This window comes from Panthera uncia, chromosome D1, assembly GCF_023721935.1.
Source record: "Panthera uncia isolate 11264 chromosome D1, Puncia_PCG_1.0, whole genome shotgun sequence".
Classification (NCBI taxonomy): domain Eukaryota; kingdom Metazoa; phylum Chordata; class Mammalia; order Carnivora; family Felidae; genus Panthera; species Panthera uncia.
Genome location: NC_064808.1, coordinates 93,022,548 through 93,049,355, shown reverse-complemented (window position 1 = coordinate 93,049,355; position 26,808 = coordinate 93,022,548). Strand labels below are relative to the sequence as shown.

Sequence of the window (26,808 nt, the reverse complement as noted above, 5' to 3'; positions counted from 1 at the left end):
TGTAAGTGTGATCAGGGTTTGCAAACACAGATGGCAGCGTATGGATGCCGTCGGTCCCGTGAGGCCCACAGGCACCTGGGGATGTATGTATCTCACAGGAAACAGCTCTCTGCCCTACTGTGTTGAGAAGTCCTCCTTAGGGTTTTTTACACATTAAAAACATTCTTTATCTAGATTATTATTATTACTGTTATTTTTGTAAGATAGGTAAAAGCCTTAACCATTGGTTTATGGCCTTGCTGGACAGACAGGAGCCTGGAGACATTAAGTGGCCTGCATGAGGTCGCTCGGCATATCTGTGGGAGGAGAGCGGTGGCTAAGGAGGCCCGATCACGCGCTGTCTGTGTGAGAGTGTCGTGTTTCTGGCGTGGCCAACTTGTCTGTGCTTCGGCCCCCAAAGTCCCACATCCTGGGAGCCTCCTCAGTCCGAGGTGAACCGGGATGGCCGGTCACCCCACAAATTGCCACTCTGCCCAAACCCGGTTCTCACGCTAAATATTTGGGTGTATCTTCCCAAGAAGCCATTGAACAGTCCAAGTGATAAACTATTCTGTAATGTAATACATGATAAGATTCAATGGAAAGGAAACGCAATGCTTGGAGGTCATAAATAGGAGTGGTAGAGATTTCCCCCGTCTGTATACAGGCTACGTTGAAGCCTTGGCAGCTGGCAGTGAGATGTTCTGATGTGAAAAGTTAATGCAGAAATAATGACTCAGAGGCTGGAGTCGGTGGTGCCGGGATAGGAACGATCCAGACTTTCTTCAAAGAAGAGTGGGAACACGGCTCACAAGGCCCCGTCAGCAGGGCAGAAGGGAAAGAGCCTGCCCAAGTGAGGGACTGGGTGGGTGTGTCGGAGGACGGCCAAGTCATACATATTCAGTACATAAAAAAGGGCTGGATCTGAAATCCCGGAAGGTTTGCTTTTAAACAGATTAAAAAAAACAAGACAAAACAAAAAACTGTCCTCATGAACTTGTAGCGAGTTGCATGAGGAATGACAGCTGAATGCCGTCCTTTTCTCTGATAAGTCTGGTCGACGAAAGGAAACACTCGGTGTTTAGGTGTTGTTTCGGTTCGTCCTTCCCACCTCTTTGTTTCTGCCCCGTCCTGACATAGTTTACGACGTACTCGGTGCAACGTCATTGGCCAAAGAGCTCTCCAGAGATAGCGTCCGAGGGAAGATCAGAATCCACCAGCTAAGGTTTTAACAATGGTAGGACTTGCTGCCCTTGTGCCCAGAGTGGTGCGACATGATCGGTGTCCCCCAGCATTGTCCGAGGAGCGGGGCCAGTACTTGCTAGCTCGGTCACAGGGCAGAACTTGGTAGCCCGTGGAGCTGGCGTGTGGCTGAGCTCTGGCTCTGTAATCACCCTCCCTGGGTTTGGATCCCGGCTCTGCCGTTCATGAGCCGTCTGACCTTGAGCCGAGTCATCAACCTTCTTTTGGTCTTCTCATCTGTCAATGAGAGAGTGCTTGCAAAACCTTGCTCCTCAAAGTGTGGTCTTGTGAATCAGCAGCCAGGAGTATTTTCTTTTCAAAAGGAAATTTTTTTTTTTTTTAACGTGTGTTTATTTTTGAGAGAGAGAGAGAGAGTGTGTGCGCAAGTTGGGGAGGGGCAGAGAGAGAGAATCCCAAGCAGGCTGTGCGCTCACCGGGGGGGCTTGAACTCACGAACTGTGAGATCATGACCTGGGCTGAAGTTCGATGCTTAACCGACTGAGCTACCCAGGCGCCCCACCTTGTATTCTGTTCCTTAGGGAGCAGTGCCTTGGAGAAGTCAGAGGGGACCAATCAGTGCAGAAACCTGTGCTGGGAGAAAGACCATGCTGTCGATGCACAAGATGAGTGGGCACGGGGTGTTTGCCCGGATTCGCCTGGAGATCATAGTGGGCAGTGAGTCAGCAGCCTGGTACAAGCCTGGGGGCAAGACTGAACCAGAATGTACCGGTGGGGGTGCAGCGCGGAGACCATGAGGCCGTCAGCCTTCTTGGCGTTATCTGTGTGCTGGCAGAGGCCTTTTCTGGGCTTCCTGGGTGGAGGAGGGTGGAAAGCTGTGCACAGCCCTCAGCCTGGGCTTTGCCCTATGGAGCTTAGTGTCTAGGTTAATCCAATAGAAATAAGAATTATGAGGACAGGATCGGGGCTCCTGGGTGGCTCAGTCGGTTAAGCGTCCGACTTCGGCTCCGGTCATGATCTCACGGTCTGTGAGTTCAAGGCCCGTGTCAGGCTCTGTGCCGACGGCTCAGAGCCTGGAGCCTGCTTCGGATTCTGTGTCTCCCTCTCTTTCTGTCCCTTCCCTGCTCTCACTCTGTCTCTCAAAAATAAATACACATTAAATATTAAAAAAAAAAAAAGAATTCTAAGGACAGGATAAAAAGATCGTGTTGGGATTGTTCAACCTGGAGAAAGGAGGAAAGGTTGATGAGTCCTTTACAAGAGCCTGGAGGTGTAGGAGGGACCCTCACATACTTAGTCTTCACTTCTAAGAAGTAGAAGTCCTAAAGAGATGGGGTTTGTTTGCAGGTGTGTATGAAGGAAGAGCTTTTTGGTGGTGAGGGCTGTTGTACCTCTGAGTATGAAATGGGGCTGAGAATCCCAGAAAGGACCTGTATTTTGTTAAAGTTGGTGTTTTATCCCTTCTCCTGCACGCCTACTGCCCGGCCTGGAGATTCAGCGTATGATCTTCCTCTTTAACAGAGCGACGTAAGTACGTAGAAGAGAACGTTCTCTTAGAAGAGTAACTTGCAAGAGTGGAAAGACAACTGGAACCGGGACTGGAGGAACCCGTTAAGTTTTGTCACTTACTGGCTGTATGACCTCGGGCTGGTCGTGAACTTCTCTGAGTCTTAGTTTTTGTGATCTCTTAAATGGAAATAATTCTTCATTCACTCACTGACTCATTGCTGTCATTCTTTTTTATTCATTTATGGGATCCATTCATTTACTTCGCTCTGTGGTATATAATGATACTTACTAATGCGAGAAATCTTTACCGAGTGCCTGTGATGTCTCGGGTATGCCGAGGGCGGCAAAGGTGAGGCTAACCCACAGAATTTTTAAAGTTGAGCGAGAATTTATATCGAAGAATATCATATACTGAAAAATGCTACCCTAATATGACTTATCATCACGTGTGCTTCTGAGGAGGTAACACATAGGGGATTATCCATTTTGGGGATGTTGGAGCTGGAGGGGGCTGAGTTCCCGTTTTGAGAAGCCATTAGTTTATTACATGTGACATGGGAACCTAACGGGGAGTCTCAGTGTCCGTTGTGGGTCAGGAGAACGGAAGTAAGAACTACTTTATCTTTTTACCCACTCAAATTATCTGCGAACTTCTCAACCTGCTGCATTTCTGAAGCCATTTTTATGGTGGCTCCTTACTGTGGTGCTTGGTAGTTGGGAACACACATGTGTAAACATAAGTGTTCGTAATAGGGTTTCTTCCACGGTGGCCCAGATATTGGCACAGGCTCTATCTGTGCTCTTCTAACCTTGACATCTAATAAATATTAACGCCCTGTAGATACTCTCCGTTCCTTTGTACCTGCCTTGCGTAGTTCATTGTTTCCACGAGTTATTGTTTGCAAATATTTGTATGCTTACATCGTGTGTAAAGGGCATGTCTTTGTATGTCTCGTGCTTAGCACAGTCCTTGCCTCCTGTCAGATCCTTAAACCGTGTTTGCTGTTGCATCAATGGGCCTGGTGGCAATACCCTTTGTGGGATTAGTCCAGTCCTTCCTGTCCTTGTTGGATGCACCTGTCATTTTTCTTCAGCGCTTACCCCAATGCTCACTAAGTATTCTTAATATTGGATTCATCAGCCAGCCTTGTTTTGAATCCTCTGATTATGTTAATTTCACGTTGCATAGGCAGCAAGCCTAGGTGCAAAATACCTGCCGGCTTCTCTTCTGCCATCTATTTACCCCAGGTGTAGTGGCTTTGGGATTTCTGGCTTTGGAGGCAAGCAGCCTGGATCACAATTCCACGCTGCTGCTTACTATCTCTGTGGCTTTGGCAAGTGACTGATCACGTAAGCCCCCCCTCCCCCCATGCCTTATCTGTAAAGTGATTTTGATCATTGCAAAGAGCTACCTGAGATCTTTCACGTGACGGTGGTACAGGATCTGGCACCTCGTAAGCACACAGCGAACGACAGTTATTCTTCTGTTTTATTACTGTGGTTACTGGGTAGCCAGAGACCCGGAAGCAGGAGAGAAGAAAATACCGCTGGCACGGGCACGGCTCCTGTGGCTGTTCTCCGGAGCTGTATGTAGCATTAGCAAGCGTAGGCCAACTGGGCCAGGGATCTGGTGCCTATGTATTTAACCTCCCTGCATATTTAATCACTCAGCGCTTTCTTTCTCATCTCTGGGGCTACTCTGCGGAGGCCCCGGAGGGTTTTTTTTTTTTTTTTTTCTTTTTTTCTTTCATCTTCCTCAGTGCTGTAGGAACAGAACTTCCCAGCAGAGGATTGCAGGATTAGATTACCTTTTGGGGACATTTCGACAGATGGCAAAACAAGTTCCCAGTCCCTCCCCTCCCCTCCCCAGACAACCACATTCTATCTGCCGCTGGATGTAATTTGTTAAACACTTAACCCAGCCGTGGGGAGGAGGTCAGCCTCTTCGCCATCCGTGGGTCTCCCCCTGCAGGGGGGTCGTGTCTCGGCGGCAGAAAGGAGCCTGTGTAGCAGGCATTGCCCTGCCGTCTGCCCCCCACGTGACTGGACGGAGAGGTGCCCCGCTTCTCCTGTGTGTGTCATCTCTTGGCTTCTGTCGTTTCGTGACACCGGGGGCCTCTCACCCACATTTGGGATCCAGGGTGTGATTTGAGATCACAGGTGGGGTCTTTTCTGCTGCGTTTCTCACCAGCTCTGTCTTCTTTGCCCTCTCCTCCTCCCTAATCCAGGTGTACGTGTCTTATGACTATGGAAAATCATTCAAGAAAATTTCCGAGAAATTGAACTTCGGCGTGGGAAACAGCAGCGAAGCCGTGATTGCGCAGTTCTACCACAGCCCCGCGGACAACAAGCGTGTAAGGAAGCGCTGTCCCACCCGTTGTGACTCCCTGGGGCTTGATTCCATCCGGGACGACTGCTCTGCTAAAGGGGGGCTGGCAGAAGGACTTCCTTGTCATCTGTTTGCAGCTTGGCAGTGACTGTTTTTCTGCTAACCTTGGGAGAACACGGTTGTCAGGGTAGAACTGTGCATAATCAGGGGGGCCAGGTGCCTGCCAGGCGGGATTTCTAGACAAACCTGTCGGGCTAATGCACAGAAAATCTGCCAGCTAATGAGCTGCCCTACTCACAGGTGGCAAACGCGTTACCCATGTGCGCCCCTCCCTCCCCCCAAACCTGCACCAGTCAGTGGAGAAAAGAAAACCAAGGCTGCAGACCTGCTGTGCCTCCTGATTTGTTTTCCCAGCTGGCTGGCCTGGGGCTTTGTTTCTGCAGCAGAACCCCAGGCAATTAGATTTGGAGGGAGCATTGATTTGAGATTGTCCCGGGTCCCAGAGAGGTGGCTGCAGAGGTGGGGAGGACAGGAATCAGGCAGCCTGCAGGGTTAGGGTGTATTTGATTGCTTTCTTCCCCACCCTGGTGAGTCCTAGCTCACTTCCAGAGTTAAGACCACTGCTTCTAAGGATGCTCAGAAACCTCTGAGGTAAGCATAGCTGCTGCTTTTTTGGGCATCCAGAAAGGAACAAGATCCACAGGCATCTCGGCCAGGTTACACCTCCTCCCTGCCCACCCCCCAGCGCTGGCTTCTCCCATTGCCTGTATTCAAAATATTTAGCCACTGGTATGGCACTGACCAATCAGAACAGACCCAGTCTGGAGGGAGCTGGGTCCTGAAGGCCACGCTGCTGGGCCAGGCATTAACCTTTTAGTTGCTGGATTGTGGACAGGTCCTGGGGAAGGGTCCAGGCCACTGGTCCTTAGGAGGGACCACTCCTGGGTTTCAAGGAAGCAGCTGTTTACTAATGGGTATAGAAACAACGCAAAAAAAAATTTTTTTTAACGTTTATTTATTTTTTAGAGGGGGTGGGGAGGCGCAGAGAAAGAGGGAGCCAGAGTCTGAAGTAGGCTCTGAGCTTTCTGACGCGGGGTTCGAACTCATGAACCGCGAGATCATGACCTGAGCCAAAGTCAGACGCTTAACCTGCGGGGCTACTCAGGCGCCCCTAAAAACTTTTATTTTTTTAATTTTTTTTTTTTAACGTTTATTTTTGAGACAGAGAGAGACAGAGCATGAACGGGGGAGGGTCAGAGAGAGGGAGACACAGAATCTGAAACAGGGTCCAGGCTCTGAGCTGTCAGCACAGAGCCCGACGCGGGGCTCGAACTCACGGACCGCGAGATCATGACCTGAGCCAAAGTCGGACACTCAACCGACTGAGCCACCCAGGCACCCCTATTTTTTTTTTTAAACGAAAATAATTATTACTGGTACGTCGTGGTTCCTATCAGTCCTGCCTGATCTTGAAGAAAAGCAGCAGTTAGGAACAAACTCACCTCTTCCCTAACTCCCTCCGCGATGAGAAACAAGGAAGAGGTGCTGGAGGGAAGTGGCTCTGTGGACAAGATTGCCGGCCCTTTGCACCACACTCCCCACTGCACTTGGCCAGGCAGCCCTGGTATTCGGGGCTCCCACAGTTGGATGGGCCCCGCTGCCCCCAGGGCTTGACTCCCGTGAGGTGAGGAACCCTGCCCCAGGGTCCAGCTTGCTGGCTGTGCCACATCTCCCACGGAGAGATCCGTATGCCCCCCCTTGCCTCTGGGAACCAAATAACTCTCAGATTACTCACTTTGTCAGGTTGTGCCTGTTACCGTGACTTTTTACACATCGCCCCAGAGCTAACTCTCACTGCAGTTGTGGCCTTGGAACCACCCCGCTGTCCCTCTGGAATCTTCCTTTTCAGCTCTCTCTGCCCCCTCCTCACCTCCCACTGCAAGGGCACAGAGGTCCGCAAGCAGGTTCTGACTTCCTTCCTGCTTGTCATGGGTTGTGGCGAGCGGCTGCCAGGCCCGCATGCACGTCTCAGTAGTCAGAAGACAGGAAGGATGATGTTCTGGGCTCGCGAAGATGGTTTGGTGCAGGAGGAAGAGGGGCCTTTGAAGCAACCGGTCTGAAGAAGGAGCAGGGCAGGGGCCGGGGCGCTGGGGCGAGCGGGAAGAGAACTCCAGGGGTGGTTGTCAGGGAGTTTGAGGTGCCGGGGGGACGGGGCATGCCTGTGGCCTGGGTGCCCCCTCCCTGGAAGGTGCTACATCTTGGGTTTCTCGTGGGAGAGAGGGACGTGCTTTGCAGTTGGTGGGGAAACAGAAGAGGAACCGCCTTCTTGGAGAACCTGGTGACAGGTGGAGGCCGAGCCCGGAGCAGACTGAGTGGGTTGGAGACACAGCATTCTCTGCTGAGTTTCTAGTTCCCCAAAGAAGGTGGTCACCCCTCCCCAGACTTCTCAGGAAGGAAACCGTGACTCTCGTTGTGCCCGTTACTTCCGTTACTTTTGCCTTTGTCCCTTGGAAGGCAGATTGCCCCACCAGCCCCACCACTTCCTGAGAAAAATCACACAGGCCGGGTGCCTTACTGTTAAGTCCTGGTTGCGGGGCCCAGGCACGTCCCCTGGGTGAAGATGTCAGGGGGGCTGTCAAGGAGTATGGTTTGAAATGGTTGAAATGACCATCAGCAGCTGCCTGGAAAGGTGAGGATGTCACACAAGGGCCACGTGGAAGCCCGAGGGGCTGTGTACCTGTGCAAAGGGAAAGGAGGTGCTGGGTAGGCGAGCAGCTGTGGTCCAGTGGTTTTGCTTCACGATGGAGATGGAATGGCTCTGGGGGTCATGTGAGTGTTTGGGTCTATTTTTGTACCTGCCAACAGCCCCACTTCCTTCTTCTCAGCCTTGTGTGCTGCCTCCCTGAAGCAGTGCACAGCCCTGGCCACCCGCCAGTGCTGCTGGCCTCACAGTGCCCCTGAGGTCAGCCACGCAGTGTCTGCATACGCCTGGGGCTCCTTACAAAAGGCCCCCCGAGTGTGCAGCCAGGCTTCCCAGCCTCGAGAGCTGGTCCTCTCTCTTTCCCTTCCGGAGTTATGTTCCTTCATTGCCTCCTGTGTGCCCTTTGTCCTGTCTTTGTGCTCTTGGTTCCTCCCCTCAGAACTGGAGAGAATCACTTGTGCTAACATGGAGGTGAATTCTGTAGCTTTTTTTTTTTTTTAAGTTTAAAGTGAGAGAGCGAGAGAGAGCAGAGGAGGCGCAGAGAGAGAGGGCGAGAGAGAATCCCAAGCAGGCTCCGCACTGTCTGCAAGGAGCCTGATGCAGGCCTTGAACTCGCAAACCGTCAGATTGTGACCCGGGCCAAAATCAAGAGTCAGACGCTTATCCGACGGAGTCACCCAGGCGCCCCTTCTGTAGTTTATGTTTCTAGACTCTTTGTATTTTAAAGAGAAAACATAGGTGTTTGTTTTAATACATTTTTTCAAAAAGAGTTTATTTTGAGAGAGGACAGAGAGAGAGAGAGAGAGAGAGAGAGAGAGAATGAATCCCAAGCAGGCTCTGCGCGTGTCAGCGTGGAGTCCGACACGGGGCTCGAACTCACGAACCGTGAGATCACGACCTGAGCCCAAACCAAGATCTGGATGCTTCACTGCCTGAATCACCCAGGCACTCCACGAAGAAACATAGTTGTAAGCCAAGAGCTGAATATTCAGTGACTGCCGACAAGGTGGGGAAGGTGGGGATACGTGAGGATGCTCCTGAAATCACATCGCCCAGGAAGCACTTGGTAGGTCAGGTCAGCTCTTCTGGCAGATCTGTGGGGCTGGCCTCGGGCAGACTTGACAGCCAGGCAGGCTGGGGACCAAAGGCAGAGTAGGATGTGCTGTACTTCCTATCACGTGCACACGCAGCACGGTTACGTAACCACGTGAAGCCACACGTGCCCGAGTGCCGGCTGGAACCCACGGGTGTGTGTGGGGCCGGGGAGTCAGCGAGGTTGGATCAGGGAAGTAAAGGCCTCACGGGGTACTTGGGGTTGGAAATGGAGCTTCGAGGACAGGCATGATTCCAGTAGCTCCGTGGAGCTGGCGGGAGTCCAAGAGGGGGAACAGGCCACGGGCCGAGACTTCAAGGGGCCGGCGTATGTGGTTTCTGTGCAGGCGGTGGGGAGATTCACTTCTCAGGGGTGGAGCGTTTGCACCGCGGTGCTTTGGGGTATCGGGCAGGTGCTCATCTAAAGATGGTCGTGTTGGCTTTTGGCCTTGAGGACAGTAGGGAGCCATAGCAGGGTCTGAGTGAGGGGGCTTGCTGTAAATAGTGTCTTATAGGGAAATGTATGTCCTGGCAACATGCGGGATGCATTAGAAGGGGAAAGATCAGAGAGGGGCCGGGAAGGGAACCGTCGTGGTAATACAGGCATGAAGTTGCCCAGTTGCTCAGCCAGGCCTCGAATCACCCGCTGAGCGTTTCGCACCCTGCCAAGCCCCAGAAGGCAAGAGAAGGACCAAAACCCAGTGCCCGGCACCGGTTTGCTCGTGGGCTCCACCCGTAGGAAGTGGGCCACGCTTGGCAGCACCGGGGATAAAAAAAAAAAAGGAGAGCGGAGAGTGTACAAAGGAAAACGTGGCCAGCTGGGTGGCTGATTGGGAGTGGGGGCCGAGGGAAGGCAGCGGAGTGCCACCCGTAATGGTGAGAACTCGGGCCGGGCGACGGGGTCGCACGCACAGAGCGGGGGACGTGGCCGGAAGGTGTGGGAGGGCTCGGTTTTGGACCCGGCGAAATACCTCGGCGCGTTAGAGGGGAGATGCCGAGGAGGGCAGCAGTCAGGGTGAGGCTATAGATTAAAGGTGACCACACGCCTGATCGTGCCAGAGGAGGGGAGTCGAGGATGGGGTGGTCGGGTGTGGGGCGTGCAGGCGTGGCATGATTCAGCGTTGCCACGGGGCCGGGGAAGGGAGCTGCCCGCAAAAGCTTGAGGAGCGGAGTAAGAGAGGAGGCGCAGGAATGAGCCCCGGGGAACAGTGTGCGACCTCGGCATTAAATTCAGGAAATGCTGCCTCTGTTGGAGCAGGAGAGGAAAGGCTTGGTGGCTGGACTGTTCAGGGACGGGCTCTGAACCAGCCAGACACCGATGTAGATGCTGCCTCCTGGGTCACCTTGGCCAGTGAACTTCTCTGCGCTTCAGTGTCCTCGTCAGTAAAGGAGATGACACTCATGGCTAAAGCCCTGACTTGCCGTGAGCACCAGAAGGATGGAATTTGGTAAGGCAGGCGCACGTTTGCAACTCAGTGCCTGGCGCACGCTGAGCGCTCCTGACACCTTTTGTTGGACTGTTTGTTTAGAGTAAACTCCGTGCCCCACGTGGGGCTCGAACTCACGGCCCTGAGATCAAGAGTTGCGCGCTCCACCACGTGCACCAGCCAGGCATCCCTGTTCTTGTTGCATTTAGCTATTATCAGGAACGATAATAAGCTCCCTGACTGGGAATGTGATCTTTAGATTTTTTAAATGGGACACGTGTCGAAGCCATGGAGTAGATTTCTAGAGGAGTCTTTTTATTTATTTTTATATTATATTTTAGTTTTTGAAAGTTTATGTTTGAGAGAGACAGAGACAGACAGAACAGGGGAGGGGCAGAGAGAGAGAGAGAGAGAGAGAGGGAGAGAGGGAGAATCCCAAGCAGGCTCAGTGCTGTCAGCACAGAGCCCGATGTAGGGCTCCAACTCACGAAACCATGAGATCATGACCTGAGCCAAAACCAGGAGTCGGATGCTCAACCAACCAAGCCACCCAGGTGCCCCAGAAATCTTTTTAAACCGAGAACACTCCCTACCTTAGGAACCAAGATGGTTTCGGAGCAGGAAGATGGGCTCTGTTACTTCTAGGGAACGCCTTCGTGCCAGAAATCATGATGGTCCTCTTAGGATCATGACTGTTTTCACAACGTTGCATTTGCTTATGGTAGTTTTTGGTTTCAAAACGTTTACTGGCCTCTCTGGTTAGATTTAATTAGGCTCCTGCAGACTTTGGAGTTTTGCATTAGATGCTGTGGAGGAAACAAAAACACATAGAGCGTGTTCTTGGGAATTGGGGAGGGAAAAGCCAAAGGGAAAGGAGCAGGGGCAGCGTGCAAGCGAATGCAGAGCATTAGGACGAGCCTGAGCTGTTAGCACCAAAAGGATTCTGAACAGAAGATTGATCTGGGTCAGATGCAGCCAATTAGGGGACGTGTGCTTGAACGGATTCCTTTGGGTTGTTGATTTCGGGGACTGGCTGGCGCCCGAGGAGCTGGGTCCCTCTTCCTCCGGTTCACGGTGACCCTCTGAGCCGCCCTTGCCCTTGTGGGAGCAGGGAGGCTTTCCTTCAGATCTCTCCTGTGCATTCAAGGCCTGCCACCATCTGTGCTTCTTGATCCGTTCCCTCAGTCCCTCAAGTCCGTGCTGTACTTTTTTTTTCCGCCCGCCCTTGTTCCCAAGCGCAAACTGCCTCAGACTCGGGATGTTCTTTCCCTGTGGAAGCCTTGCCCGCCTTTTACAAGGGCCGGCTCTTCCCTGGAGTCCTTTCTGGTCTCCCAAACTGGAACTAATCTGTGCTCTGCGCTCCTCGTAGGACTCTGTCCATGGTGTCTCACTGAATCGCATTTTCCCTCGAGTTATAGTTATCCACGGTCGTGTCTTTCTTTCTGCCACTTCGGACCCTAAGGATTCTGTGTTTTCACCGTGGCATCGTACCATCTGGTCCGTGGTGAACATTAAACGCACATTTGTCAGGTTGAATTGCCTCCGTCCCTTCCCCTCGAGAACTCTTTATTTATTTATTTTGAGAGAGAGAGAGAGAGAGAGGAGTGTGAGTGAGTGCAAGTGGGGAAGGGGCAGAGAGAGAAAGAGAGAGAGAGAGAGAATCCCAAGCAGGCTCCGTACCACCAGTGCAGAGCCCGATGCGGGGCTCGAACTCATGAACCGTGAGATCGCGACCTTAGCCGGAGTCGGACCCTCGACCGGCTGAGCTGCCCAGGCGCCCCTCCCCTCGAGAACTCTTTGGGTTGGCCGTCACTCTACAGTCCGGCTTGTGCAGGGGCTAAATAGGGTGCCACCCCTGCTCCCCCAGGCTGTTTCCTGCCGTGCCCCACAGTGAGTCTGCCGGCCCCACTGGCTGCACGGTCCTCCGAGCTGCCCTGTCACCTGGCCTCGTGTCAAGGAGAAGCTCATCTTCCTAGATGGGTGTGACTTTAGGGATTTTGCTGGGAAGACATGCCCCGTAGCTGCTCAGAGGATGGAGGGGTAGTAGAAACAGTCCTGTCTGTGTGCAGCAGGTCTGAAGAGCAGGACTTCTGTGTCCCCGCTGCTGGTAGCCACCCTCCGATTGTGACCGAGTGACCTGCCAGAGAGGGAGAATGGCCAAGTCAGCTGAGAGAAAAGAAAGAAAGGCTTGACTCGCGCTGTTACCTGGTTAAAGGAGAGCAGTCTTTGGCTCTGTCCCAGCCCGTGCCGCACCCCTTCCTTCCCTGAGCCTTGCTTGGCAAGCACCGGCATCTCCTGGCCCGGGGATGGCGAGGAAGCCACACGGAGGCCCCACAGGCCCCCAGCACCGCACGCGCTGTGAGAAGCAGGGCTGTGGGTGGCCCTGGCCACGTCTGCTCTGAACTTGCCTTTTTTTTTTTTCCTCTTGCAGTACATCTTTGCAGATGCTTATGCCCAGTACCTCTGGATCACGTTTGACTTCTGCAACACCCTCCAAGGCTTTTCCATCCCATTCCGGGCCGCCGACCTCCTGCTGCATAGCAAGGCCTCCAACCTTCTCCTGGGCTTTGACAGGTCTCACCCCAACAAGCAGGTAAGGGAGCTTCTGGAACATAGTCAGGTGGGGCTTCTCGAGTTTTCTGCTCTGCCCGTGTGGATCGTGTGGCCTCTGAGTGACCTCCCCCGGCCCCTCCCTCCCTCCTCCCCCAAGCTTAGCCTTTGTAGCTATTATTTCACTTCCCATGGCTAAGGAAAACTAGATCTCCCTGGCACTTTTAGAATGCATCCCGGCCAGGGGGTGACGCCAAGCACTTGGCAGGCCCTGTTAAACATCGTGCCTTTCTTGGTGTAGATGCACCTTTGTGGGTTTGGGGGGTAAATCGAAGCTCTAGAAATTAACCAGAGAGAGCCAGCTAAAGAAGTGTGGAGTCTGAGCTCTGCTGGGACCCCTTAGTGAATTTCTGTTCTACCTTTCCCATCCTCTACTGTAAACACACTGATTTTGTACCATTTAATTGAAATAACCATTAAATTTAAAATTTTTCCTCTCCGTGCGTGTGCGTGCATATGCATATGCAAATATAAATGTGTGTGTTTTTTCCTCCTTGAACCTGGATTTGAAGGAAAGCAAGATGGGGAGAGAGCCCCTGTAGGATTTATATCTCAAGGTTGAAACTTGCCAAATCGACAGCATTGGTCTGGTCTAATCCTGTGAAGCCTGTAGACCCTGTGGGTTTGGATTAATGATGACTGTTGAATGGCTTTGCTCAGAGGAACCTTGGAACCTTTCTCTTTCTTTGCTGGTTGTTTAACGAAAACATGATCTGTTTACACTTACTTGCCTTAGGGAGTAACCTAAGTAAGGCTGGGTCAGTTTACCAGTATAGGTGGATTATTGTTTTTTTTGTGGTCCCCTGCTGCTGCTGCTGCTGCAGCTTTTTCTTCTTCTTTTTTTAAGTTTATTTATTTATTTTGAGAAAGAGAGAGAGAATCCCAAGCAGGTTCTGCTCTGCTGGCATGATCTGTGAGATCGTGACCAGAGCTGAGATCAAGAGTCGGATGCATAACCAATGGAGCCACCCAGGTGCCCCTGCTTCATAATACATGGTCACTAGGGCCAGAGGGGCTCAGGTCCGGTGTTTGGAAGTTCACGGGCTTTGGCAAAGATCAAGATCGGCAAGTTAATTACTCATGGCCGTATCCTTTGTGTTCAAGGTGTTTCCCTTTGGTGCTCTTTGCCTCTGTGCCTAGCCGGTGTTCTCTCTGTTCCCCTTTAGTCACCATGACCCCTTATGGTTTTCTTTGTTTGTTTCTATGAATATAACTTGTTGTCAGATTGGCTTACATGCAACACCCAGTGCTCATCCTAACAAGTGCCCTCCTCACTGCCCATCACCCACTTTCCCCTCTCCGCCCCCCATTAACCCTCAGTTTGTTCTCTGTATTTAAGAGTCTCTTGTGGTTTTCCTCCCTCTCTCTCTCTTTGTAACTATTTTTTTCCCCCTTCCCTTCCCCTATGGTCTTCTGTTAAGTTTCTCAAGATCCGCATGAGTGAAAACCTATGATATCTGTCCTCTGCCTGACTTATTTTACTCAGCAGAATACCTTCCAGTTCCATCCATGTTGCTGCAAATGGCACGATTTCATTCTTTCTCATTGCCAAGTAGTATTTCATCGTATATATAAGCCACAACTTCTTTATCCATTCATCAGTTGATGGACATTTAGGCTCTTTCCATCATTTGGCTATTGTTGAGAGTGCTGCTATAAACATTGGGGTACAAGTGCCCCTATGCATCAGCACTCCCGTATCCCTTGGGTAAATTCCTAGCAGTGCTATTGCTGGGTCATAGGGTAGATCTATTTTTAGTTTTTTGAGGAACCTCCACACTGTTTTCCAGTTTGCATTCCCACTAACAGTGCAAGAGGGTTCCCGTTTCTCCACATCCTCGCCAGCATCTATAGTCTCCTGATTTGTTCATTTTAGTCCTTACGGGTTTTTAAGGACACTGTTTCCTAAGCAGGAAGAATGGAGTGTAATCCTTTTGTTTTTACTCTACCTGAGGGCTAGTCTTGAGTAAACTGTAATTTCTGATGATCTGTAAATGGAAGATAAGCCCCAGTCATTTTTTTCTTGTAGCTCTTGAGGTCTTAGTAACTATGGGGAGGAACTTCCCTCCCTGCCCTTGTTTGTATTTGGAGTAATCGAGCTGGCCCTGGTGATCTCTGTTCCTGTCTTCACAGCCAAAGTGTTATTTAAGGTGGGGTTTGAGGGCCAGGCCATTCAGGTGGTGGGTGCTGCTTGGATCCTGATTCCTTCTTGTCCTTTTGGTCTTTACAGCTGTGGAAGTCGGATGATTTTGGCCAGACCTGGATCCTGATTCAGGAACACGTGAAATCCTTTTCTTGGTAAGTCGTCCATTGAAGGAGTTAGAATTACATAATCACCTTTTTTGAGTTCTGGCTCCTTCATGGAGGACACACCTACCCTCACCTGAAATGAAAGCCTGTGGTTCAGAAAATGCACGCTCCAGACCTGGGAATTAGAGGTGCCAGTATAATACACCCAGTGTGGGAGGTGGTGGGGGATGAGAAAGGAAGGCTATTTGTGAGAAAAGTGGCAGAGCTTTTGCATTTTTCAATCCATCAAGGGACCCAGGGGAATCTCCAAGCACTTGCATGGATTAGAATTTCTAAAGACCTTCACTCTTCGAGCATGATAACAGAAGTGTGGATTTTTCTGTATAGAAAATTCATTCACTTGTTCATTCATAACTTTTTTTTTTTTTTTTTTTTTTTTTTTGTGTCTGCTGAATATAAAAAATGCTAGATGCTTTTGGGGAGAAGTTGAATAATTTATGGCCAGAGTTACTAAGGAGACCGCAGCTTAGGAGGTAAGAAAAGACGTTTCGTGCTCAGAACACGTTTGGAAAGAAGCACAGAAGTCATGGACGTAGCAGGAGAAGCCAGAGGAGGGACACAGTCTTTTCCAGATGGGAAGGCCACAGCTCCATAGAAAAGCTTGCTGTTGACTGAGGATGTGTGTGGCAGGCTGGAGGTCGCCGGAGGGCGTGGAGGTGTGTGGGCTGGGATTCCAGGCAGGAACAGAATGGCCCGAGGCAGAGATGAGACACTGTGGTCTCGGGTGGAGAACACAGAGTCTGACTTTTGGACCGTATGTCGGGTGAAGTTTGGGGGAAGGGATGTGGGTATCCGAATCTGCAGTGCTTGGTAAAGGAACCTGGACTGAATTCTGAAAGCATCGTGGAGCCATTGTAGGGTTTTGGGAAGGGAGAGTGAAGTCAACAGAGCCGCCCTTCAAGAAGTACAATTGTTTCTAGTCCTACTTGTCCCTGATCTTTCACAGTTGCAGGATGCGGGACGCAGCCTTGAATACGCTGATTTGTCCCCGTGTGGGCGAATGTGCAGAAAAGATTCCCAGAGAAGGATGTGCTGGGTCAGTGGGTCACTCCACCGGTTCAAAGTTGAATCTTCCCAGATAGATACTTGACCTTCACTGCCCCCAGTCAGCTGCTCCTGTAATCTTCCCCATTTCACTTTCTAGTTGTACAGGGCAAGAACTTTGGGTCGTCACTGATTTCATGTGTGTTTCATGTGTCACATCCCACCTACCAGGAAATCCTGTCGCCTCTTCCTTCGGTTTACATCTAGGATCTGCTATGTGGCTGCTACTTTACTCCAGGCCACCACTGTCACTCATCAGTTGTCCACCTGGTCTTTCTGCTGCCACTCCTGTCCTTCTGCAGTTAATTCTCAGTACATGGCCTGGTTGATCTTCCTAAAAACAGGTCTGATCTTGTTCCTCCCTCTGTGTTAAACCTTTTAATATGCACCAACGTTTCTCTCAGGTTAATACCAAGTACGTTCCTACCACAGGGCCTTTGCACTTACTTTCCTCCCTGCCTAGACAGCTCTTATTCAAGATATACGTATTGCTTACTCCCTTACTTCATTCAAGTCTGTTCACATAACACTTTCTAAACGAGGCCTATCTTAAGGATCCTACTAAAACTGCACCTCCTCTCCTGTCATTGTCTGTACCCTGCTCTATTCTTTTCTTGAGTAGCATTTACCAAGATTTTTAGGCTTATCATTTGTCTTTCTCTCAATAGAAAAAAAGCTCCACAAGGGCAGAGGCTTTGGTCAATTTTGTGGACTGCTATATCCCCAGTGAATAAAGCATTGAGATTGTGACTTTGGTAGAGATTGCCAGATCTTCTATAGAGAGTATCAAATTTTGCTCTCATCTCAACCACATAGAAACGTGCCTCTCTCCACAGCCAGTATGTTAGGTAAGACATGCTTACCCTTAGTCTGCATTTTATTGTGAATGAGTTTGAACATCTTTTAACCTGGTCAAGAGTCATTTTTATTTCTTTTTTTTATGACGGCGTGTCTGTTCCTGCCCTTTGCTCTTTTTCTATTGATCGGTTAGTCTTTTTATTGATTTCCAGGTGCTCTTTATATATTTAAGGTTAGTCTTGTGAAATGACATATCACACATGTATGTTCATTTGTATTTATAATTCTTGGTTTATCATTTCTCTTTTGACCTTTCCACGTAGTGTTAGTTATCGCTAAACGCAGAGTGGCACATACTGTTTGTGCTTCCGTTAGCTCCTTATTTGAAGAGGAATGTCTTGGAGTTGGTATTGCTTCCTTGGCGAAGGAGGTCCATCAAGACGGAAGGAAGGGTCTCCCAGCTGAGTATCTTCAGGCGCCCCTGGACTTCCTTTTCAAAGAGGGCAGCTGTTTCTGGTCCTTTCGTTATTTTCCTTGGGCAGCGGTTGTGGCGTCTCAGTGAACTTGTAACCACAATCTTATCCGAGTATAACCTCTACCCCAGGAATACCACTAGAGCTTTCTTTGAGTTTTATTTTTATTTATTTATTTAGGTTTATTTACTTATTTTGAGAGAGAGGGAGAGAGAGAGAGAGAGCGAGCAGGGCAGAGATAGAGGGAGAGAGAAAAAAATCCCAAGCAGGCTCCACACTGCCAGCATGGTGCCTGATGTGGGGCTTGAACTCACAAACTGTGAGATCATGACCTGAGCCGAAATTGAGAGTCGGACACTTAACTCACTGAGCCACCCAGGCGCCCCTGCTTTGCTTGAGTTTTACAGGGACACATTGCCCTTTGATCTGTTTAGGTAACCGTATATCAAGAGGGCAAACCAGCAGGAAGACCAAATAAAGGAACTTCACGCTTGGGAATTTGTATGTTGTACCTTTTGCCTCCATGCAGATACGCAGATATCTTAGGGGAAAGGACCGGCTTATCTTATTTTAGATAATTACACGTCTGGTGTCAGGGAATTTCAGGCTATTTGGAGGATTTCCCCCTAGGATTTCCCATAATACGTGAGAGCGTAATCTGACCTCTCTGCAAATAATGGCATACATTTGTTCAATAACGCGTGGCAGCCTGGGAGCAGCAAGAGTCAGGAAGACCAATGATCTGTGTAATCCAGAGCTGGAGACGGGCAAGACAGGACAGTGGGAGGGCTATGGGGGAGGGACTCAGAGGTTCCCGGTAAAGCATCACCAACGGGTGTTCCGTGAGGCCGGGTGAGGCCAGGTGACCGCGCTCACAGATGGGAGCAATCCTCTGCATTTTCATTCCAGTGAGGGCAAAGAGAACCGGAAGTAGTGGAAGGCAAAGGAGCGGAAGCTTGTAGGTGGCCTGCCTTTCGGAAACGGGAGGTCCAAGTATGGATTGTGAAAGAGAATTGGGAGAAGAGTCCCAGCTCTTTCTCTCTCTAGATACTGCCTGCTGCTTTTGTTTAGGAAAGAATAAGGGAGGTGAGCTCTGTCTCAAAATAATCTGAGTCAAGGTCCCTTCCTCTCTGCCTTTTTAAAAATATCTAGCAGCTTTGTTTTAATTTGCATATCCTCTAGGGTAGAGGAAGTACTTTAATCAGTACTTCTAATTGTGGAAAAGCACAGAGAACATGCCACAGCACCCCCACACATACGCACCCAGAGCAGAGCGTCTGATGATCCCACATTGGGACCAAGGCTGCTGGCTTCTCCAGTGCCCTGCTGAGACTCTGGATTGTGGGGCCAAAGTCAAGTCTTCTGTTTTTTTCTCTTGCTTATCTCCTTCCTCCCTTCCCCCTCCCTGCTTGCTTGCTTGCTTGCTTGCTTGCTTTCTTTCTTTCTTTTTACATTTATTTATTTTTGAGACAGAGAGAGACAGAGCATGAACGGGGGAGGGTCAGAGAGAGAGGGAGACACAGAATCTGAAACAGGCTCCAGGCTCCGAGCGGTCAGCACAGAGCCCGACGCGGGGCTCGAACCCACGGACAATGAGATCGTGACCTGAGCCGAAGTCGGACGCTTAACCGACTGAGCCACCCAGGCGCCCCTCTTTTTTTCTTTCTTGGAGCACATACTCTTGACAGTTTGTCTCTGAAGGAAGTCTATATCAGAGACTTCATTATCCTGAGAGCCATTGTGAATATGGCCCTGTGCAAAGACAGGTACAGAAGCGCGTCCTGCCTTTCCTTGGTCATCACTGTGTCCTCCCTGTGAAGCTCTCCTCCCGGTTCTTCTAGTTATTTCCCCCACATGTTGAATGGTCTGCCTGGCCTGGGGTCTTGGGAGAGTTAGGAAACCTGGGGCAGATTCATCGTCCTTCCAGCTATTGTTTGGGGCCTTATTTGGGGCCGGGGGGGACCCCGGTTCAGAGATTCTTCTCGAGGGAGTTTGATCTAGTCAGCGTTACGGTTTTTAAATAGCCTTTGTACCGTGGTCCACAGGTTCCATGCAGCAGGGTTCAGGTCAGCTGGGAACCCTGTAGGACAAAAAGAAATCTAAGACGTGGCCTTTAAAGCATCTGTACTTTCTCTAGGAGGCTCAGACACGTTATGGTGAACAATAGATTACAGTGAATAAAAGGCACCACTGTGTCAAGTCACGAGAGTGATTCCAAAATCCACCCACCCAAAGCAGCTTTGTACCTTTGTTTGAAACTCAGATAAAATTCATATGAAAGGCTTGAAATTGAACACTGCGCAGATACGTTGCCTGGGTTGGGAGAAGGGTGGAGAGCTTTGGGGGGGAGGGCTTCCTGGAAGAGGTGCCTTGAACTTGACCTCAGAAGATGAATAGGATTTCGAAGTGCAGATCAGAGTGCATGCAGGGAGCATCCCTGCAGAGGGGTGCTCTGTTGACAGAGCACGGGGAGTGGGGGAGCAGTGAGCTCTGTGTTTCTGAAGGACCTCAGCGAGATCGGTACGCGTGGGAAAGAGTTTGTGAAGGACCCTCACGGAACGTGACTTTGCACTGGTTGGATGATTCCCGATTGCATGGACGGGTGACGACAGCACAGGATGGACAGAAACAGAGAGGGCAGGGTCCGTTAGCAAGGCTAGACTCACTGGCTCGTCAGGTGGTTTCTTCTAGAGCTGTTCTTCTGAGCACGTACCGTCCTGGGGACACACAGTCTTTCGTTCTCTGGGGCTCATAACTTGGGGCCAGAAACTCACTGACAGCCTCGAGCAGTCCATTGCTTTATTGATTCCGAAATAGCCCGCCTTTTACTTTTTCTTGTTTTCATTCTTCTCAAGCATGGCCGAGGCTTGCCTGGAACCCAACCCAGGGCGCCTGAAAGAGACCAGTGAGAAACTTGACAAAAGAGTATCCTGGGTAGACCCCACCTTCATGCCCTTCAACTCCCGTTGGCTGTCTGCACAGAAGAACCTCCATTTGTCCAACGGTTAAATGTGGTGATGGTAGCAACTGCTCTTTTTCCTCTAGGGGTGTTGATCCCTATGACAAGCCGAACACCATCTACGTCGAGCGGCACGAGCCCTCTGGCTACTCCACGGTGTTCCGAAGTACAGATTTCTTCCAGTCCCGGGAGAACCAGGAAGTGATCCTGGAGGAAGTGAGAGACTTTCAGCTCCGGGACAAGTACATGTTTGCTACCAAGGTGGTGGTAAGTTGTAGGCACTAAGGAATAAAGTCCCTTTGAGTTTCCTTTCTGAGGTTTGGCATGCTGTGATCCAGCAGGTGAGTTTACGCAAGCAGGGACTGGATTGGGGCGCCCACGGGAGCTCGCCTGAGGGGCACTGGACGTAGACGAACCTTCCCGTGGGGCTTGGATGGTCCCGGGAGGCTGGAGGAGGTGGAGACGCTTAGACAACCACTCAGGGTGTCTGTGGGGCCTTGGAATTTGTCTCCTGGTAGCAAAGCCTCCTTGTGAAACACGTGCTTCTTTGATGGGGCTCCTGGGTGGCTCAGTCGGTTAAGCATCCGACTTAGGCTCAGGTCATGATCTCGCGGTTCATGACTTCAAGCTCCGCGTCGGGCTCTGTGCTGACAGCTCAGAGCCTGGAGCCTACTTCGGATTCTGTGTCTCCCACTCTCTGCCCCTCCCACACTCACGTTCTGTCTCTCTCTTTCTCTCTCTCAAAAATAAACAAACAGTTAAAAAATTAAAAAAAAAAAAAAACAAACACAAACCTAAACACACGTTTCTTTGACATCCCAATTAAAAGAACACAGAAAGGAGAGGTGGGGCTCAGTGGTGATTTTCTTTCATCTCGCTGCCTGATTCCTTTCACATTAGGGTGATGTCTTTGGGAATTCTGGACACATGTTAATTTCCGTGGCTAATAGAATGTGTAGTCACTGGCTAGTGGGAGTTAATGCTCGAAGAAAAGCAGTGATTAAGCTTCCAGCTGTCAGTAAGTAGCTTAACTTCTCAGCCTTTGGGAAAACCATCCCCTTGATTTGATGTGTTGGATGGAGCCAGATGCTGGAATGGAGGGCTTGCTCATTTAAAGGCAGATTTGATTATTTAACAGGGCTTGCTTTGCCGTTGTGTCAAATTGTAGGTTGCAACCGTACTGCCCTTGTGTAAAGGAAGAACCTGCCCTGCCCCAGAGCAGGCTGGGCTGCTCTTTCTGGAGTGCTATAAGCTTATTTTCTCAATGGCGGCCATTCCCTCCTTGACCTCAGGCTCTGACCATGGCCGCTGGCAGGCGCTTTCCTTTCCATCACACTTGACCGTAGGGACTAAGATCAGGTGTAATATTCTCCTCCAGGTTCTCACTTACTTGTATGATCGGTAGCTGGCCAGGCAGAAGCAGGCCACCCCACCTTGGGAGGACTCCGGGGTGGAGAGAGGACATCCCCCGCAAGGAAAGCAGAGAGTAAAGGTTGAGGTGAGAAGATGTGGGTGGCTAGAGGCAAGATAGAGTCCCCATTACCTACTTTGCAAAATGGTTTTATTTTTATGTTTTTAAACACTTATTCATTTTTTTGAGAGACAGAGACGGTGCAAGCAGGGGAGGGACAGAGAGAGAGGGAGACACAGAATCCAAGGCAGGCTCCTGGCTCTGAGCTGTCAGCCCAGAGCCCGACGCGGGGCTCGAACTCACAGAGTGTGAGATCATGACCTGAGCCAAAGTCGGATGCTTCACTGACTGAGCCACCCAGGCGCCCCTGCAAAACCACTAAAATTATGGCAGTTTTTCTTCTGTCAAGCTGTTTGCATTGGGTCACTTGCTGGTCCTTCCTTTCCTGCCTTGCCTGTCACTTTCTCTCACACACGCACAGTGGCCACTAGGCAGGCACCCTTGGATTGTCCTGGGCAGAGGTGTGGTGAGGGGAGCTCAGGGTGAGAAACCCGGCCTGAGAACTGATTCCTTGTGACATGTTCTTGGCCCTCCTGAGGTCCCGGATTGTTCCCAGTCTTTCAGGGCTCCTGGATCTTTCCTGTGTGAGTTCCTTGGGCCTGAATTTATTTATATGATTTTAATTTCCTTCTATTGACCGAGTTGGGGCTGAGGTGGAGCGCTATTTTACGTCCCTCTCACCCCTATTATTTCTGGATCTCACACCCAAGAGCTGAAGTTATATCCCAGCTGGAATTTTCTGTGCCCTCCACGCGGACCTAACAACTATGTCTGTTCTCTCTCGACATAGCTGCTTTGCAGACTGCTGGCAGCAAGTTTATTGTTGGTCCTGGCCAGTGGTCAGATGAGAGGCCGTGTCTGTTTTGTTCATCACTGATGTAGTACCCAGCATGCTGCTCGGTGCTTGATCCAGAGCAAGCGTACAATAGTTGAATGAATGACATCTTCGCCTGTCTAGTTTAGAAAGCATAGGCCAGTAGATTATTTTTGGTGGGGTAGGGGGTGTTAAATGATCGGTATTTTCATTGTCAACTCTCAGCTCTCTGCATGGCTTGATGGTGAGCCACCAGGTTCCAAGGTCAGTGGTGTTAGCTCGAGGCTCTAGGTCAGGGGCAGATGAGGTCGGCCACCCCATGGAAGCGTTTCTCAAATGGCGGTCTTAGGAGCACGCACAGCACCGTCACACAGGGGCACGTATTCCAAATGCAGATGGCCGGACCCAAATGCATTATTTTCTGAGCATTCCTAGGCTGCCGAAGAATCTCCAACATTCGAGAAGCTCTTCCCTGAGGCCTTCTGTCTGCAGATGCTTTCAATAATAGTCCATTCTGTTGTCCAAGGAACATTGTAGATTGGATGGGTTGATGAGGGAAGAAACACAACTGGCAGTGGATGATAAAATGAGTGTTTTCTCCCTTTGAATTCCTTCGTTCTTATTACATTAGACTGTTGAGCCACGAGGATAAACAACATTGGACTTGGTTGGATAACCCTATCAGTGGGAGTGTTGAGGTCTGCAAGTATAACTTCTTATCTGGGGTGTACTTAGCACTCGGGCTGCCTGGGTGTGGGGAATTCTGAGTGACCTTAATATTAAATTGACTCAAATCAAATCACGGAGCTAATTGGAAAACCACAGAAAATTGGTCTTGGATGATTAACTCTCTTGCTTTTCTCCAGTACCATGAATGATTACAATTCTCTGCCAGTTAGCTTTTTAGAACACGTGGGGACAGCCATCTGGATTCTGGACTGAAGCTGGTATCTGACTCTTCAGCATCCGCTGGTGCCCTGTTGGCCTGGATCTTACGTCATATGTGCTTTTGGTCTGATGGCCTTTGATGTATGTGTTTTTATAGTTTACGTATTTATTTTATTTTTTCATTTATTTTTGAGAGAGAGACAGTGTGAGCAGGGGAGGGGCAGGGAGAGAGGGAGAGAGAGAAAATCCCAAGCAGGCTCTGTGCTGTCAGCGCAGAGCCCGATGTGGGGTTCCAGTTCAGGAAACCGTGAGATCGTGAGCTGAGCTGAAACCAAGAGTCGGACGCTTAACCGACTGAGCCGCCCAGGTGCCCCTCCTTTCATATCTTTTTTAACCTAAGTTTAATTTTTATTCCTTGTTTTTTGGCACAAAGTTCACTTACTTGTCTTCATAGTCCACCTCACAATGATAGGCCGTTAAAGCAGCATCGAGATACTTCTGCAAACCAACTTCGGTTTGTTAACTTGGCAATCTGTAGCTGTTAGGTTCTTGCCGGTAGATATCAACAGTTGCCAGAATGTGGGAGGTGGGTGACAGCTAGCTGCTCCTCTGTAGGTTCACCACCAGCTTACCAGGTCCAAGCCAGGTTCCAAGCCTGGTCCAAGCCAGGTTCAGACCTTTCTGGCACAAATGTGTATCAGTAAGCAAAGACCCACTCTGTATGGGCTTGATGGTATTTCCTCTGTTCTTACAGGTGATGCAGACACAATGTTCTAGAGCAGGGATTGCAAACTATGGCCCTTCCCTTGTTTTTGTCAATAAAGTTTTATTGAAACAGCTATTGCATTTGCCCCCATGTTGTCTTTCACTGCTTTCACGTTACAGTGGCAGAATTGAATAGTTGCATGGAGGCAGGATGGCACACAAAGTCTAAAATATTTCTCTATGGATCTTTACAGAAAACCGACCCTTGTTCTGGAGGCAAGATTCTGTTACCCTTTGAGTTGGCATCAGGCAACTGGAATCCTCTAGCTTGATAAGTCATAGGCATTACCCCTAAAAGTTTAGGTTACGGGCCTCCTTAAATTGTTATGTCCTGTTCATGCCAACGTATATATCTTTAGGATATTATCGCCAATTCAAGTACCTTGCATGCTGCTGATCTCCCAAGACGGCTCATTTGTACTTTTGCTATTCTGACCGACCAACCACTAATTTCGCTATTGAAAACCAGTTTCTAATGCTCATTATGCTAATTTAAAGTCTCTAAGGATGATAGAGATAATGAGAAAACTTAGGAATTGTCTCAGGATTGTGGGCTTCTCTATGAGAAGTTAGCTGACCATAGTTGCGGCGTGAATTTTAGGATGACTGTCCGAAACCAAGCTATCGACAAATTATTTTAATCATAACATTACTTCAGTGCGCGTAAACATAACGCTACGTATAAGCACTTAATGCTTATAACTTAAGCGCAGCAGTAAAACCCAAACACATTTACAGATTGTAAATAAAACTATAATACCAAGAAGTTTAAAGTTAATTTTTATAACACCTTTATTGAGATATAATTCTATGCCATAAATTCCCCCTTTCATTTTTTTATTTTTTTATTTTATTTTTTGTGTGTTTTAACTAATTTTTTTTTTATTTTTTTTTTTAACGTTTATTTATTTTTGAGACAGAGAGAGACAGAGCATGAACGGGGGAGGGTCAGAGAGAGGAAGGCACAGAATCTGAAGCAGGCTCCAGGCTCTGAGCTGTCAGCACAGAGCCCGACGCGGGGCTCAAACTCACGAACTGTGAGATCATGACCTGAGCCGAAGTCGGACGCTTAACCGACTGAGCCACCCAGGCGCCCCAAATTCCCCCTTTTAAAGTATACAGGTTGTCAGTATATTCACAAGGCTGGGTAATGCTTATTGTTACCTGATTCCAGAACAGTTTCATCACCCTCTTACCCCCATTCTTTTCTCCTTGCCTCCCAGCCTCTGGCAGCCACATATCAATTTCCTGCCTTAGAGAATTGCCTGTTCTGAACTTTTTTTTTAAGTTTTATTTTTATTTATTTGAGAGAGACAGCGCGAATGGGGGAGGGTGGAGAACTCTGACCAGGTTCCCTGGAGAGCCTGAAGCTCGAATTCATGAAACCAAGAGTCGGGTGCATAATCAACTGAGCCACTGGGCGCCCCGCCTGTTCTGGACATTTTGTGTAAAGAGAATCTTATCCTATGTGATCTTTGGTAACTGTTTTCTTTCCTAGTATAATATTGTCAGATTTCAGCTGGGTTTATTGAGGATGATCAGAATTCATGTGTTTTTAGGTTCATTGCCAGTTCAAATCTCTTGTTGAGCCCCTCTGGGGAATTTTTTTTCTTGTGAGTCATTGTACTTTTCCACTCAAGAATTTCCATTTATATAATTTCTATATCTCTATGGATATTCTTTCTTTGGTGAGATAGTGTTCTCATACTTTCCTTTAAGTTTTGTGACATGGTTCCCTTTAATTTAAAAAAAAATTTTTTAATATAATTTATTATCAAATTGGTTTCCATACAATGTCCCGTGTGCATCCCAACAGTGCCCTCCTCCATGCCCATCACCCACTTTCCCCTCTCCCCTACCCCACATCAACCCTCAGTTTGTTCTCAGTATCCAAGAATCTCTTATGGTTTGCCTCCCTCCCTCTCTGTTTGAAACTATTTTTTCCTCTTCCCCTCCCCCATGGCCCTCTTTTAAGTTTCTCAAGATCCACATATGAGTGAAGACATATGGTATCTGTTTTTCTCTGAATGACTTATTTCACTTAGCATAATACCCTTCAGTTCCATCCACCTTGTTGCAAATGGCACGATTTCATTCTTATTGCCAAGTAGTATTCCATGGTATATATTAACCACATCTTCTTTATCCATTTGCCGGTTGATGGACATTTAGGCTGTTTCCATCATTTGGCTATTGTTGAGAGTGCTGCTATAAACATTGGGGTACAAGTGCCTCTGTGCGTCAGCACTCCTGTATCCCTTGGGTAAATTCCTAGCAGTGAAAAAAAAATTTTTTTAAGTTTATGTATTTTTGAGAGGCAGAACAAGCAGGGGAGGGGCAGAGAGAGAGGGTGAGAGAGAATCCCAAGCAGGCTTCACAATGTCAGCATGGAGCCCAGTGCAGGACTTGAGCTCATGAACCTGTGCCGAAACCTGTGTC

At 49.3% G+C, this 26,808-nt stretch overlaps 1 protein-coding gene across 1 annotated transcript in view; it reads left to right on the top strand.

The window, feature by feature from the left end:
* Positions 1-26,808, top strand: part of SORL1 (sortilin related receptor 1) — a 174,346-nt gene that overhangs the window by 18,942 nt on the left and 128,596 nt on the right. The window contains exons 3-6 of the mRNA XM_049620870.1: positions 4,917-5,042; positions 12,669-12,830; positions 15,078-15,145; positions 20,518-20,698. Of these exons, the coding sequence (XP_049476827.1) occupies positions 4,917-5,042; positions 12,669-12,830; positions 15,078-15,145; positions 20,518-20,698 (537 nt within the window). The remainder of the gene's footprint in view (positions 1-4,916; positions 5,043-12,668; positions 12,831-15,077; positions 15,146-20,517; positions 20,699-26,808) is intronic.